Source organism: Coffea arabica, chromosome 5e (assembly GCF_036785885.1).
Source record: "Coffea arabica cultivar ET-39 chromosome 5e, Coffea Arabica ET-39 HiFi, whole genome shotgun sequence".
Lineage (NCBI taxonomy): Eukaryota > Viridiplantae > Streptophyta > Magnoliopsida > Gentianales > Rubiaceae > Coffea > Coffea arabica.
Window position 1 is genome coordinate 49898549 of NC_092318.1, and position 15552 is coordinate 49914100.

Consider the following 15552-nt stretch of genomic DNA (forward strand, 5'->3'; position numbering starts at 1 on the left):
CTTTAGCACTCATAATGCTGCCACTACTATAAACTAAACAAATAAGTCTGCTAAGATAGTAATTGATATTCTAATAATGGCACTCACTATTAATTTAGTGTAGCATATTACATTGAGAAAGCAAGACGAAGGAAGGTTGGCGTAAGGCAGCTGCAAATCTTACCGACCAGCCGTTAATTATTGCCTCCTCAGCCCTCGATTTCTCATGTGTCATACAATTAATATTACTACTGGAGTATTATCAGCTTCCAACGACACCAACCAACATTAATTTTTTAGCATCTTACTGCTCCCAATGTAAACATCAACGCGGCTTTAATCAATTGCTCAACACTCACCGGCAGCTGTTTCAGAGCTTGCCTCCAAATTCCTCAAACTCTCATTAATGCCCCATTTCGTTTTCCTAATCAGTACTGCTCCCTAGAAAGAGATAGGGAACAATAATGGACAATACTTAGGTAAGTCTAGTTAAAAATTTTACTTGTACATCTATTCTATAATTACATGTGATGGTACATCTAACAGCAAACTCAATTCAGCATTTAAATTTAATGGAATCATATCTTAATATATTCAGACCGCTTTATAATAAAAAATTGAACATCTGAATTGATTAAGTGACATTGAGTTTTCTAGATAAAACTTGCTCTCGAAATTAGGTGATAATCTATTCACTTATCACTGAATGTAATATGCAGTCAAACGTATTAGATTTAATACCTAACAATTCAATAACTTAATGGATTCAGACTTCAGATTTCAAATTTCAAACTTCAGTTTTTAAACTGCAATTTTGTCAAATGCACCACCCTAAGTGATAGTAACTAATTGGACTATTTGTGTGTGTGTGTATATATATATGTGTGCGCGCGCGCGCGAGACATCATCTACAAGTAAACTTGTGAATCAAATCTATTTGAATATTTACGATAATCATTTGGTTGTAAAATTAAGAGGAAAGAAAATATTGACCATCAGGCTACATTTGATTTCTACTTGCATCCGCTAATATTCTCCTTTTTCTATTCACAAGAAAAAATTTGGGGCTCAAACCCATTGCAATCAACAAATTTAAGGGTTTGTGGATGGCCATTAAATTAATTAATACTCTTTTATTCTATATCTTTATTATCATCAGCTCCTTAATTGGGTCAACCTCTCAAACACCTAAGTATTCTCACTGTATTGGCCTCCCACTCTCTCTCTTTCTTATTTCTCAACAGTTGGGTCAACCAAACACGTCATTATGTTAATTTTTTGTCCCCCTCCCCAGCAGCCCCATTGGTTTTCTACAACACCATCCTTTATAAGCAGGCCTCAGCTGAACCCTCAAGACCTCATACATCATATTTTTGGCAAAACTCATAATGGAAGAAGAAACCCATTATCCAGCGGACTCCGACCTCGACCTCAGTTTCACCAGCTGTACCACCACCACCACCGACCGGACTTTCAGTGCCCGGAGCAGTCTTGCAAGAAGCAGCCTCACTCTCAGCTTCAACGAGTCCCGTCTTTCGTCCACTTCAAATCCCACTTCTTCATCCACCTCCATCCCCAACCTCCACCGTCGTGCCCACCGCCGACATGATCCCAACTGGGCTGCCATCAAAGCTGCCACCACGCTCTCCTCCGATGGAGCACTCCACCTCCGCCACCTCAAGCTCCTCCGCCTAGTCGGGTCCGGAAACCTCGGCCGCGTCTTCCTCTGCCGTCTCCGTGACTACGATCACGCTAACTTCGCCCTTAAGGTCGTCGATCGAGACTCCCTCACGTCTAAAAAACTCTCCCATGTCCAGACCGAGGCCGAAATCCTCTCCTCCCTCGACCACCCTTTTCTCCCTACGCTCTATGCCCATTTGGAAGTCTCCCACTACACTTGCCTCCTGATTGATTACTGTCCTAACGGTGATCTACATTCCTTGCTCCGCAAGCAACCGAATAACCGGCTACCCGTTGATGCGGTCAGGTTCTACGCAGCTGAAGTATTAGTAGCCCTTGAATACTTGCACGCACTCGGGATTGTTTATCGTGATTTGAAGCCAGAAAACATTCTAATCCGCGAAAATGGCCATATCATGTTATCCGATTTTGATTTATGTTTTAAATCTGATATTTCACCAAAATTGGAAAGTAGGACCCACGTTAATCCGGGAACCACCAGGAAACGCCATAGAAGAAGAACATGCAATTGTTTCGATGGACGACATCAACGGCAAGAAACGGTTATGGAATTCGTCGCGGAGCCAACGACGGCGTTTTCGAGATCCTGCGTTGGGACGCATGAATATTTGGCTCCAGAGCTAGTTAGTGGAAGCGGCCACGGTAACGGAGTGGACTGGTGGGCGTTTGGGGTGTTGATATACGAGCTTTTGAGCGGTACGACACCGTTCAAAGGTGGCAGTAAAGAGTCAACCCTGCGCAATATAGCGTCGACCAAAGGGGTGAGGTTTTACGTGGACGAGAGAGAGAGGGAGGAGGCAGGAATGGCTGAGGCAAGGGACTTGATAGAGAGGTTGTTGGTGAAGGATCCGCGGAAGAGGCTAGGGTGCGCCAGGGGTGCGACGGATATTAAACGGCACCCGTTTTTTCACGGAGTTAAGTGGCCGTTGATCCGGGCATACCGGCCGCCGGAGCTACGTGGGCTGGCGGTGAAGAGGAGTAAGAGTAAACCGCACGCGAGTCACGTGAGCGGACTGTCATCCTCCCCTAGAAGGCGGCGTTGCTGGTGGAAGAGGCTGTGTAATTATATGAGGATTAAGGGGTCTAAGTACAGTTTAAAGTCTAATCAGAACTATTACTGTTATGTGAATAATAAGGTTCGAAAATGTGTTTGAGATGATGGATCATTAGTACTCTTTTGTTGCTTCAAATCTTACAACTTTTTTTTTTTATTCTTGTCTGTTTTTTAGGATTTTTTAGATATACTTTGAACTTGTTTTGTCAAAGTACGGGGGTGAGAGAATAGATGAGTTTTGTTGGAGATGAGATTTCTTGAGTTAGTTCAGAGATTTGTAAATGAAAGTGTACACCAATGAATAAACGTTCGATGTTCATCATCTACATCTAGCACTTCTTGCCTTTATTCTTTTCTTCTGAAAAAAAAAAAAGGTAATTTCATAGTTAATCTTTTGGCCTTCTTTCTTTTTATAAATTGGTTTTGCAAAGTTTAGCACTCTTATGTTTGAGTTGATCGTGCGTGACAATTGATATTAGATCTAATTACTCTTATGCACTTGGTAAATCTCAATTCCACAAGTAGGTTGATATCATTACCACGGCATACTTGCCCTCTTATAAATTTATTTTAAAGATCTCAATTACCTAATATTGAAAAATCTTGCAATAGCTCGTTGCTTAATCAATAGGGATAATTTCAGAAACCTCCATGAAATTTTTAAGAATTGCAGCCATCTCTCTTGAGGTTTGAGAAACCACATAAACCTCCGCTAGAAAGTATGTTTTGGTAACAAATACAAAAAGTCTAATGAATATCCTATTTTGCCCCTATTTGATTTACATAACAAATTGAATGATAAAAGAAATCAAGTATTAGCATTACTTGTTAAGTAAAAAATTTTAAGATAGTTCTTTATAGTAAAATTTAGGCCATGTTTTAAGGCATTATTTTTTAATGTTTGGATTTCTTTTTCTTTTTCTAAGTAAGCCGTGAAGAAACTATTTTTAACAAATGCATCCCTGCTAGTCGACTATTTATAAAACTAATAAAGAAGTCCATTCAAATGATCTAAGAATTGAATATAATGTATTAAGTGAAATGAGGTTAGCATTTTTGGATAAAAAAATATTTGCAAAATATAGTTTTCTTTTTCTCTTTACACTCACTTTTACGTAGGATTTGGAGAGTTGTCAAAACTATTATAGTCTGTTCATAACATCAAGAGAGGTAAGTGTAATTTTTTAAACCTGAAGGGAGGTGGCCTAGGCTGCAATTGTTAGAAGCCTAGGGGAGGTTTATGAAATTACGCCTCATTAATATCCTTGGGCCATCAACCAATTTACAGTCTTTTGCTGCTTGTTATCAATTTCATGCCCTTTTTTTTGTGCGTGTATTTTTTCTTTATGTGCAAGTTTACACATTCATGCGGATTTTAGCGGAACCATGTTTGAAAGACGTTGGAGATGTAATTCATGTGGAATGCCCAATTCTGTACTAGATTTAAATGAAACGTATTACAGGGCATGTGGAAGAAACATCAAACATGATGGATCATCAACTTACCCAAAACAAATGAAAAAAAAAAAAAAGAATTCTCATCTTCACTGAAGCAACTAGCAGGAAAGAGAGGAGGGTTTGACTTTCAATAAACCAATAGTCAAGAATATGATCAAGCTAAGTTGTAGATTCGTAACAATATCCAGATTTTTTTACTTCTCAGTACTAAACAAGTTTAGCTGGAAATTTTTTTCTTCCGAGACAGCTCAACACTGAAAAAAGAACATGACCATAAGTTTCATAGGGAATAAAAATATTGTCAACTTGCATACCTGCAGTTTCTCCAGAAAAATTACTCCAGCTTAAGGGTTAAGGCCAATTACACTTATTATTTAATTGATAGTATAAATTTAGTGGATTTGGGTCAAAACTACTTGTTTCATTCAGAGAGCCAGATGATGATATATTCTGGGATGGTATAATATGGGCTCATCCTGGACTGGCCCATCCTTAGAATTGGACTAAATTGGACGAGTAGACATTCTAATGCCAATTTTGGTGTAAGATATATATATTTTTTTAATTTATGAAAGTAATTAGTTATTTCCCAAGAAGAAAGAGATGAAACAATATAGTAGTAATAAGGAACAAATAGAAATTTCATCTGGTAGCCTGGTCAGAAGATTCAAATACGATGAGATTATAAGAAGCGCATTCGTCATAATATGTAAACCACTACTACTACTACTAATCATGCTATAATATGCATTCACACGGAGGAAATTGATGCGTTGCATGCAACAATAAGGCTGTTGTAGCTCTAATATATAGAAGAGTTTTTATTCATTCACAGGTAGCTTAGATTTTGATAATGTCTAAGGATTCATGTCGCGGGACGTGGGATTGAGAGCTCGTGGAGGGGAAGTGGGATTTGAGCCTTCATTTGCATCACAGTAGCCAAGAAGAATGTCACTTTCTTCAGAATTGATGCCAACAGAGCCAAGCATGGATGGCCAACAATGGTGTTCAATGGTTCTTATTGCATTGCAGCAGCTTGGACCAAGGTATGTTTCCCCATTGAGGAAGAAGAGAACAACTTCACCGGTGCAGGATTGAAGCTCAAACAATGAGTCCCAGCAAGTAGATGTGCCGTCTTCGTCTAGTTTTAGCCTCTCCCACAGGGTTGACGATTTGGGCTTAAGTTCCCTGGAAATGACTGTGAGTGATGAAAAAGAAAGGACTAGGAAAGCTAATAACAGGAGTCTGGAAGTGTATGCCATTGTTTTTTTTTTTGGCCCCTTGGGTTAGAAATGGGGAAGAAAGAAGCAGAGAAAACAGTACATTATTGGACGAGGAGGTGAGGATTTATATAGCAGTACTGAATGGAGGTGAGGAAGCGACAGGGAATTTACGCAGGAGAAGATAGGAAGTCAGAAGTTTAACAAAAACTGATGTTACCTTTGAATGAAAGGAAGACGAATCATTACATCTGCATATATATATGATCATCCTATGAAGACGTAATTCAATTAGACAGAGGTCTTGAAAAGGTTTCTGAGTGTAACTGAAGATGAGTTAATGGTTATTCGTTCTAATCATTACATTAATGGTAATAATTTGAAGTGATCTTGGATCCGGGAAAGCAGCATAAATTGTTACTTGCACGAAAGATGCATCTCTTTAAATTCACAGGGGCAAATCGATATACATATTTGCATTTTGTTCGTCCTTTTTTCTTTTCTTGAATAGGACATGAGATTGAGAAACATGAGATTTTTTGTCATTGAATGTGAACATCTTTTTTTACATGTTAGGAATCATATGCCATTCAAATGATTGATACATATTAACCTGCCTCGACATACTGATGCCTAATAAAAATAAACAAATAAAAACCCAGGAGTACAAAATCTGCATCTCCTATTCTCCTAGGATGAAGCAGAACTCATGGCTCATTAAAACCTGCAAAATGTACAGTAGATACTCAATGTTATTCCAACCTCCTGATAACACATTTATCACCATTGGCACTGATACAAAGTAGGCAAGCCAAGTTGAGGACTAATGGGCATAATGCGCAAACATATGAGATGAGAGGATTTAGCTACCTTTATAAGAGCCATCCTCGTTCAAGGGAGTTTCCGATGTTGGAGATGATGGTGAATTGCTCGCATTCTCCCTAGCATCAATCAGCATGGCTACGACTTCTCGCATTGTTGGTCTGCTGAGATGAGAGATACTGGTACAGAACAATGCGATCTTAAGAACAAGAGCTATCTCGTCACTTGTCCTCCTTACACTGAGGTCTAGCCGTTTGTCATACACTTCTGAAATTTGTACAACTTTATGAATTGATCGTTTTACCCAAGTGACCAAATCGCCTCCTTGATCAAGAGGTTGAACAGGAGACTTCCCAGTGATTAGTTCCAATAAAACAACTCCAAAGCTATAGATATCAGATTTCTCTGTAACTTTCAGTGTGTAAGCATATTCTGCAATGAAGAGAAAAGCCACAGATATTCCTCAGTGTCCAAAAGAAAAATTAGCAACGATAGAACTTCTTACAGCTTAATGTTATGCTCGACACAACATCTTTTTTATCAGACACGATGTTTATTACAGATGTTCATTTTTTTCAGAAAATGCCCAGGGTGAAATACTGATGCTTGTCCAAGACCATTACTAGAATAGAGGAAGTATCAGCACTACATTAAGCTATAATCGAATCACAAGGAAGAAAGCATCAGAATCACTTGTAGTATTCTTACCAGGAGCAATATAGCCATATGAGCCAGCAACAGCAGACATGGACTTTGAGTAGGATAAGTCAATCAACTTTGCCAAGCCAAAATCTCCCACATGTGCCTGGAACAACTCATCAAGGAGAATGTTGTTTGATTTTATATCTCTGTGAATGATCTGGGGCTTACAATCGTAATGAAGATAGCATAAACCTTCAGCTGCTCCAAGAGCAATTTTGTAGCGCGCATTCCAGTCCAGCAAACAACTTCTGTTGCCACGCAAAAGCTCTCCTAGACTTCCATTTTCCATGTACTCATACAAGAGAAGATTGGAATCCTGATGATAACAGAAGCCATAAAGCTTTACAATGTTCCTGTGCCTAATCTTGCCAAGAGTTGATACTTCAGCATGAAAGCTATTGTCCGAACTAGGTGCTTCTCCACGGCCTTTCAGCTTTTTAACAGCAATGACCTCACCATCAGCCATTACGGCCTTGTAGACTGTGCCACAGGCTCCACTTCCTATCACTGCACTGTCTGAGAAGTTGCCGGTAGCTTCCACAATGTCCTGATATGTGAAACCTTCTTTTGGAAAGTAATAGTTTTCTAAGACTTCAGGTCTTACTTGATCTTCAAGTGAGATAAAGGAAGGTTTTTGGTGCTTTATAACCCAACAAAGAGAGAGAATGAAAGTCAAAGAGATCAATCCAACAATAGCGCAGACAATGCTAACCAATTTTTCCTTGGAAGAACCTTGCTTCAACCAGCTCAATTTTGGGGTTGATGAGGTATTAGTAGCTGGATGACAATGATATGAACCCAGTCCGCATAAACCTTCATTTCCAGCAAAATTGCTTGGGTCCATCTTCTGGAAAGCAGGGGTGTTTGGTATTATCCCAACCAGGTTGTTGTTGGAGAGGTTGCAGACAGTGAGACTCATTAAGCCTCCTATTGCACTGGGAATTTCACCAGAAAGCTGATTGTCATTGAGATAGAGCGATTCAAGCATCTGCAAGCTCCCCAGATTGACAGGAATGGTGCCATTGAGCATATTATGACTAAGGTTGAGGGATATCTGAAGAGCAGTAAGCTTACCAAGCTCAACAGGAATATTCCCGGAAAAGAAGTTGCCCCCAATTTCTAGTTCAGTAAGTCGTATTAGGCCTCCTAAACTACTTGGGATTAATCCATTAAGTTTATTATCTGACAGCTTGAGCCGTTCCAAGTTTGTCAGCATTCCAAGTTTTTCTGGAAGATATCCTGTGAAAAAGTTCCCACTAAGGTCAAGCCTCTGAAGTTTTACACAATTTCCCAATTCATGAGGAACGCCCCCAGAGAGTCGATTAGAAGAGACGTTGAATGCAACAAGCTTCACAAGTTTACCGATCTCAGAGGGGATATTTCCAAAGAAATAGTTGCCTGACAAGAGCAACCTTTCTAAATTCGTTAGATTGCCTACTTCTGGGGGTATGAATCCTGAAAACCTGTTATGAAAGAGCTCAAGAGCCGAAAGATTCTGAAGTTTGGACAATTCAATCGAAAGGCTTCCAGTGAGCAGATTGTCTCCCAACATGAGTGTCTCCAGAGATCTGCAAGTTTTTAGGCCATGTGGAATGTTTCCAGACAAATTATTTGACCCAAGGCTAAGAAACATCATTGTGTGGCACCTGCAAAGCTGTGCTGGTATGCTGCCTACAAGATTGTTCATGGACATGTCAACAACTTGAAGCCTGCTATTTAGTCCAAGTAACGGAGGAATGATCCCTTCAAGATGATTGTCGAAAAGCTGTAAATTCTCCAAGCTCTGCAGGTTTTGAAGCTCTACAGGGATAGTTCCAGTCAAATTATTTATTGACAAATCTAATTTACTGAGCTGCTTCAACTGTCCTAGCTCCCTCGGAATATCTCCTTGTAAGAGATTTTCGAAAAGATGAAGCAACCAAAGATTCGGAATTTGTCCCAACTCCTTTGGGATGAAGCCAGTCAAGTCATTTTCAGAAAGATCAATCTCAGATGCACTTGAACAATTCCCCAATTCTCTTGGGATTGTCCCATTTATCTGGTTTGTGTATACGTATAATCTTTTCAGGTGAGATAACTTCCCCAGCTCTTTAGGGAGGGAGCCAATGAATGCATTTTCATGCAAAGCAAGTAATTCTAACCTACTAAAATTCCCAACTTCAGGAGGAATCTCACCATAAAAAAGATTCTTCCAGAGAATCAAGCTGTTAAGATTGACAAGCTTTTGAAGCTCAACTGGAAAAGAACCTTCCAGCTGGTTTTCAGCCAGTCCAAGGACTTCCAAGCTCTCACATTCACTAATTTCTGCTGGAATTGGACCCGACAGATAATTTCGACCTGCCCTTATGATCCTAAGCTTTTTCAATCTGCCAATGGATGGTGGAATTATTCCAGTAAGATTGTTACTGTAAACTACAAGCTCTTCAATTGAAGCCATATTTCCAATTTCCTCTTGGACTTCTCCGAAAATGTAATTCTCACACAGATAAAGCTCCCTGAGGGATGTAATGTTGTAAAGCTGGGCTGGAATTTTGCTGTGGAGCCTATTTGTACAGAGGTCTAAAATCTCAAGACTACGACAGATTGCAAAATCAGCAGGAATGGGACCGGAAATGAAGTTTGTAGATACATTGAACTCAGTTAAGTAAGGAAGCTTACAAATGCTTGAAGATAGAGTGCCGGACAAGTTCAGGCGACTGAGATTTATGGAAGTCACCCTATATTCATCAGTACAGCCTATACCAGTCCAGTTACAGGGATTGGAATCCAAACCATCCCAGCTTTGCAGATTGCCACTGGGGTCTGTAAGGAAACTTTTGAACTCCAAGAGAATTGATCCCTCTTCATTCACAGATTGAATAGAGATGACCATGCAGCTACAGAGCAAGAATAGTAGCAAATGCTTTTGAATTTCAAAAATCCAACTGTTCTCCATTTTCAGTGGAAAAAAGCAAGAAAGGTCACGTGCTGGAAAGCAAAAATGAAAAATTAGAAGGCCTGCAGAAAGATCAAATTGCACTTGCCCGATGATCCTGCAGCATTGTCTATTCACAAGGGACTAACAAGAAGTGTATGGAAGAAAGATACACTCACTGATATTAATCGAAAGAATCTAAAAGAATCCTGAGTAAGGGAATTATTGTTCACTTCAATCTCTAATTTAAGATAAGTCTAACAAATTAGATAGACAACTTGGGTTGTTGAGGATGATAAGTAGCAGATAAGCAAAGCCAGACAATCTGAACGGAGAAAGACAATCGAGTAACAGTCGAAGTGCTACAGAGGCCTAAAGACAAAAGCCTGATTGCATAAAGAAAGCTTTTATTAAGGACTCTGCAACACGATACAGAGGATCAAAATGCTCAAATGTGTCTTAGCCATGACCCTTCAATTTCAATATTAGTTCAACCAATGGACCGCAAAGGACCAGCATACGGGGCAAAAAACTAGAAGAAGGGCCCTGTTCTAATGGGAATTTGATTTTAGTTCAAGCGTGAATAGCAATGATGATACTGATGAGCAATAGAAAGAAAAGGATAAGGCGTAGGAGAGAAAGAGCATGGCCTAGAGAGTAGAGGGTGGGGGAAAATAATGCATTTCTTTTCTTTCCGTGACTGATTGATAAGGCAAGAAGCAAGAGATGGACCGTGAAGGTCACGATCCAAACGAGAGAAAGAAAAAAGAGTCAACGGAAACTTTACAGTTGTGAGTACATGAATGTGCATGCGAGTGAGTGCTGTTGGTGGTTTGCTGCAGAAATTGCACAGCCACTTGCTTCTAATCTCCTTCTTCTTCTTCTTCTTGCACTCATGATCATCATTTTTTTTCCTGTGTAAGGTTTGAAAATTTTGATGCTTTAGTGGGGTGGAAACTGGATTGGACTTTGTACCATGTATGTGTACTAACTCGGGACAAAGATTGAGATTTGTCATGGGAATTCTCGGATCATGATCTCAGGCCACATTGCTTCTTGGCCTAACAATATGGGAAAATTTTCAATTGCCAATTAGGATTCTGGTATATTCGGTATCCTCTCTTTTCACCACCCCTTTTTTTTTTTTTTGGGTCTTGTCTCGTTTCTTTTACCTGTAACAAATTACTACTAGTGTGGAATGTCATGATTTGAAGATAGACTTCAAAGAGGAGATGAGTCCATAGTGGAGGGATGAATTGGAATCTCTAGCACCTGCCTACTTTTATATCAATGAGTTTGGCAAACCTTGGAAAACTATATGCAATCTCCTTCTAGAGCACAGAATTTTTTGGCAGATGACCAAAATGAAATGACATCAAGTCATCAACCATCTAATCTTTGAGGACTGTTGGCTTGGCTACCAAAAGTTGATTTTTTTTTTTTTTGTTTGGTTGCGGACTGTTTTCATTTAAGGTGCCTATATTTGACTGAATCACTAAAGATTGGTGTTCATGTTTAGTTGTTTACTCATCTTCCTGTTGCCTTATCGGTAAAACCATGGACACCAATCCATTCATATTTCCACTAACTCTCTGTCGGCCGTGGACAATAAAATTGGACTAGCATTCTTTTTCTTTTTATATTTAGATGTACAGAGAACACAAATTTCACTCTAATTTGGAAAAAAAACCTAAAAAAATAGTTGAAACAATTAAATGGACTTTTCCCTTAGAGGCACTGTTTTTAGGTTCGTATTTGATGTGAACTTATATTATAAGATTAATTTTTTTATATACTAACAATGTATACACCGTCCAATTTAGGTGTATGATAATTAATTACAATTTGAATTTAAAATCTAATCTTTTTTTATATATGACATGCATTCTACCCTAATAATATGTACACTGTCAATATATAAAACATTAATTCAAATTCATAAGCTGTCGAGAGTTAAATGAATGAATCAAAGTTACACCCATAAACCAAGTATAGTATAGTATGACACCTTTAGGCTTTATAAAAGAAAGTTCACACATTTTTATGTAAGAACCTAGAATAGTTTGCAAATAAATTTATTTAACTACCCATTTTATATAGGTTCCTCTAATGTTTAGAGCAAAATTAATTTTCAGAGAAGTAAAGACGAGCGACTTTTACAAATAGCACAACGCTGCAAGGATGGGCCGTTATTTAGTATGCGTTAACCCACTCGGAGTCAACAAATTAATATTTACAATTGGGCCAGTAGTTGTTTCAAAAGAACAGAACGTTGAATTGGGCCAGGCGTCAGCCACGCCAAGACGACAATGCACGACAATTGAAATAGACGGTGCCTTTTTATTCCCATGCAAAGCCGCTCTCAACAAAACTCCAAGAAATCCTCCTTGAATAAAAGAAAGAATTCGTTGAGGTTATCCTCTTCTTTTTTTTCTTTTTTGGTTTTGCCTTTTGAATTTATTCAAATGCTTATGTTTTTTCAAGAGTAAATTTTCATGGTTTTGTGATTGAGCGATGACATCATAAACTTGTTCAAGATCCATAATTCCTTGAGCTTCTTTTAATTGTTTAGACTTGCTCCATCACTAGTTGCCTAGCTATCTTTATAATGTAGTATTAGTTTTTCTTTTTTGCATCCTCATCTGGTTCATGAAAAAAAAAAAAAAATTCTATTGCAGACTGGTTGTGCGGCAGTTTCGGGAGAGGAACAGGGGAGGTGAGGGGGGGGGGAAGGGAGAAGAAGCGGGAAGTGACGAAAGAAAAGAAAAAAGAAAGAAAAAAAAAGAAAAAAGAAAAAAGAAAAGAAAGAAAAAAAATGAAAAGGAAAATAAGTTTTTTAATCTTACAAAAGTTGTTCTATAACTTCTACAGTGATCTACAGTAAAATTTTAGATAAATTTTCAAAAAATTCAGGTTCCAAACGGGCCGTTTTAGCCTCCCAAACCCAATTTTCTTCTCTTTTTTTTTCATTTCTAAATTCTAGATATATCCATTAAAATACTATTTCCTAATATAGTTTTCTATAATATCAAGCCATAGACACTTCTCAAAATATTTCAAAAGTTCTTTAAAAAATCAGGGAAAATATATAAACTACAATAACGATAACAGCAATCAAATCAAATTGGATTAGAAAAATGCAAACTTTCTTCTGATCAACGATCCGCAACTAGACGTTGCGCCCTCGGCCTTCATTAAGATATGGGCCAATTGCCAATGAAATCCTCCCTTTGGGCTTGATTGGGCTCTCCGCTCTTGGCCTATTTCCAATGAAATTTAGGTTTTTAAAAGTTTTTGCTTACGAAACAAGCAAGTTGGCCTGGTCCAATAGTCTTCTTCGCTGTCTCTTCTTCCTCCCCTTGCCTCGCTCCTCCTCTGTTTCCAACATTCCACCACCACATCCCCCCCCCCGGCGGCCGGGGCCCCTGTATGTTTCCCGACCTTCACTTCCCTACTGCTTCTCCCTTTCACGATCGTCTACCATTCTGTACTTGAATAAAATTGGCCCTTTTTCTTAGTGTTTGTTTGGTGCAGATCTTTTAAGGAAATTCCTGTTAATTTTTTATCCCTGTGTGAACCCGGTCAAACTTGCTATTTCGTTTTAAAAACGGTAAGACCTTGTCCGCTGTGGTATGGTTCCGCTCGTGATTACCACCTGTTCGATGATATTGATGAATGTCCATGCGTGTCGTATATGACGTGATGATCATGTGCATGAATTTGTATGAAAGTTTTTTGTTGATAATCTGAACAATTTTGGGTGAATTAGGATGCTTTTGAACCTTTGAAGTGTCCAAAATGAAAACTTGGTGTAAAAAGCTTAAGAGGTCAAAGTGGAATAAATACTTCCTTTTCTCAAGCAGGGTTGGATGCTTTATAGATTAATATTCTGGTTGTGGGAAGAATGGGCCTCAGTAACCGCAGTTTTAGATTGTGGTTATCTATTTTGCTGTTGGGTTGTAATCAGAAGTTGTGATGTTCTCTGTAATCTGTATACCAAAGAAAAGATTTTTGTGGCTTTTGGATACAAAAGACAAGCTTTTGTTGCCTCGTGGGGTGCTTTGGCCGTTTGCTCTTGCTATTTTCTTAGTGGAAATTGGAACAGGATTATGAGACCAGGATCAAGAAATTTATGATCAAAAGTACATTTCAGCTCCAGTTGGTGTTGTGGTATAAGATGAACTTTCGTTTCAGGTAATTCCTTTGGTTTACCAGCATGTCGATGATAACTGGAAGTGGAAGGAGGATCACCATCCCTGCACCAGAAATACCACCAAGTCATGCTATTTTCTCAGGTAATCTATGTCGCAAATTTATCCAGTTGGTGTCAATTCTTCTTCTTGTTATCATTACAAAGTTTCTGTTAACATCAACCCAAATTGTTGTGTTTTGGAATGCTAAAGTTCAGTTGTACTAAAATGTGATATTTATGCAATGGTTGAATCTTTAATGGGGTATGGTTAGGGAAACAATTGCGACTGATTTTGTCGACTAACCTTTGATGCTTTCTTGTAGCGAAAATCAAGCGTCAGTCCAAGAAGAAAAATCAGTTAAACTTTATCAAGACATTGGACTGTAAAACATTGCAGATGTGCGCCGCAGCACGCGAACCGTTTGGTGAAGCAAGATCCATGAGACATAAAAATCAGAGAAAGTCGGCCTCAATGATCTTTCAATCATCTTTGGTAAGTTTGCTGTAACAAATTCGTCTTGTTTATCCTTACCGGATGGTACTAGAGCTTAATTAAATGTTGCCATGCTGCATTGCTTTCAGTTTTCCAATTTTTCTGTCGCATGTTAATAATCACATAATAGTAATCCCGCCAGTTTATTTTTCTTAGTTCTGCCATGAATTTCTTTTGCAGGCTGCAAGATGTGTTGCCATACAGGCTCTAGCCAGTGTAGAAAGACATCCAACACTTACGATGCCTCGAATTAAAGGTAATATTCATAATTGTATTTCATCTTGTGGATTTTTGTTGCTTAATCTTTTATGCATATGCTCGCTGCCAGCTCTGTTTCACCCAATTACAAAATTTTAATTAGGCATAGGAAGTTTTGCATTTGCTTTTAGATATGTACTATATTTACGTGGCTATGCATCAGGTGATATAATGGCACCGAAGCTCAGTGACAATGGCCCTAGAGTTCCTCCAGGAGGTGGTGGAGGTCCTGGAAGAGGTGGCGGAGGAGGCGGTGGTGGAAATGGTGGAGGAGGATATTGGTATTTATATGGTGGATTCTTTCTTCTTCTGTTTCTTGCTTTTCTTTCATATCTGAAAGATCATGAGGAGCCAGGAATGTAGTTAGGAAAGGGTACAGTAGAAATTGATAGTTTGGTTTAACTACAATGGTTTACAATAGCTAGGAAAGGTCTTCTCTTATTTCCTTACAATGGTTTAACTACATCAGTTAAACTTGCCCTTTTTATTTTTTTGGCCTTCTTGAGCCGCAATGTTAGGCAGAAAAAGGGAAATTTTTTGATCAAGCGAGATCAACTTTTGAAGCATGGTTGATTTTGCATCATATTACAGAGTTAGAATTTGTGCTGCTGTATTTCTACCTCAATATGCATTACCATGGATGTTTGAAGTTTTACTTTTGGGCTACACATCATATTTCATAATCCAGAAATGCAGATACTACAAGAGAAGCTTCCTTTTCTCCTGAGCCTGAGTTTTAGCAGCACAACGAGGATGATT

The 15552-nt window shown here is 38.7% G+C and overlaps 3 protein-coding genes across 5 annotated transcripts; 2 read left to right on the plus strand and 1 right to left on the minus strand.

Moving 5' to 3' along the window:
• Window positions 1-1325: 1325 nt before the first annotated feature.
• On the plus strand, window positions 1326-3056 carry LOC113690920 (serine/threonine-protein kinase WAG1-like). Its single transcript, XM_027209047.2, has one exon. It carries the CDS (start codon window positions 1368-1370, stop codon window positions 2832-2834), a length of 1467 nt encoding a protein of 488 aa, XP_027064848.1. The 5' UTR covers window positions 1326-1367; the 3' UTR covers window positions 2835-3056.
• A 2876-nt stretch (window positions 3057-5932) lies between these two features.
• LOC140006690 (uncharacterized) lies at window positions 5933-10775 on the minus strand. The gene is made up of 3 exons (XM_072049036.1): window positions 6943-10775; window positions 6283-6666; window positions 5933-6136 (listed from the first exon to the last, which is right to left on the minus strand). Exons 1-3 carry the CDS (start codon window positions 9869-9871, stop codon window positions 6120-6122), a joined length of 3330 nt encoding a protein of 1109 aa, XP_071905137.1. The 5' UTR covers window positions 9872-10775; the 3' UTR covers window positions 5933-6119.
• Window positions 10776-13166: 2391 nt separating this feature from the next.
• Window positions 13167-15459, plus strand: LOC113690227 (uncharacterized). Of its 3 annotated transcripts, XM_072049037.1 has the most exons (6): window positions 13182-13277; window positions 13385-13460; window positions 14045-14145; window positions 14366-14535; window positions 14716-14791; window positions 14957-15459. In XM_072049037.1, exons 3-6 carry the CDS (start codon window positions 14067-14069, stop codon window positions 15154-15156), a joined length of 525 nt encoding a protein of 174 aa, XP_071905138.1. In that variant the 5' UTR covers window positions 13182-13277; window positions 13385-13460; window positions 14045-14066; the 3' UTR covers window positions 15157-15459. The 3 variants fall into 3 exon arrangements, with proteins under 3 accessions (XP_027063863.1, XP_027063861.1, XP_071905138.1); XM_027208062.2 differs by lacking the exon at window positions 13385-13460 and having other exon boundaries at window positions 13167-13277; XM_027208060.2 differs by having other exon boundaries at window positions 13173-13460.
• Window positions 15460-15552: the final 93 nt, after the last annotated feature.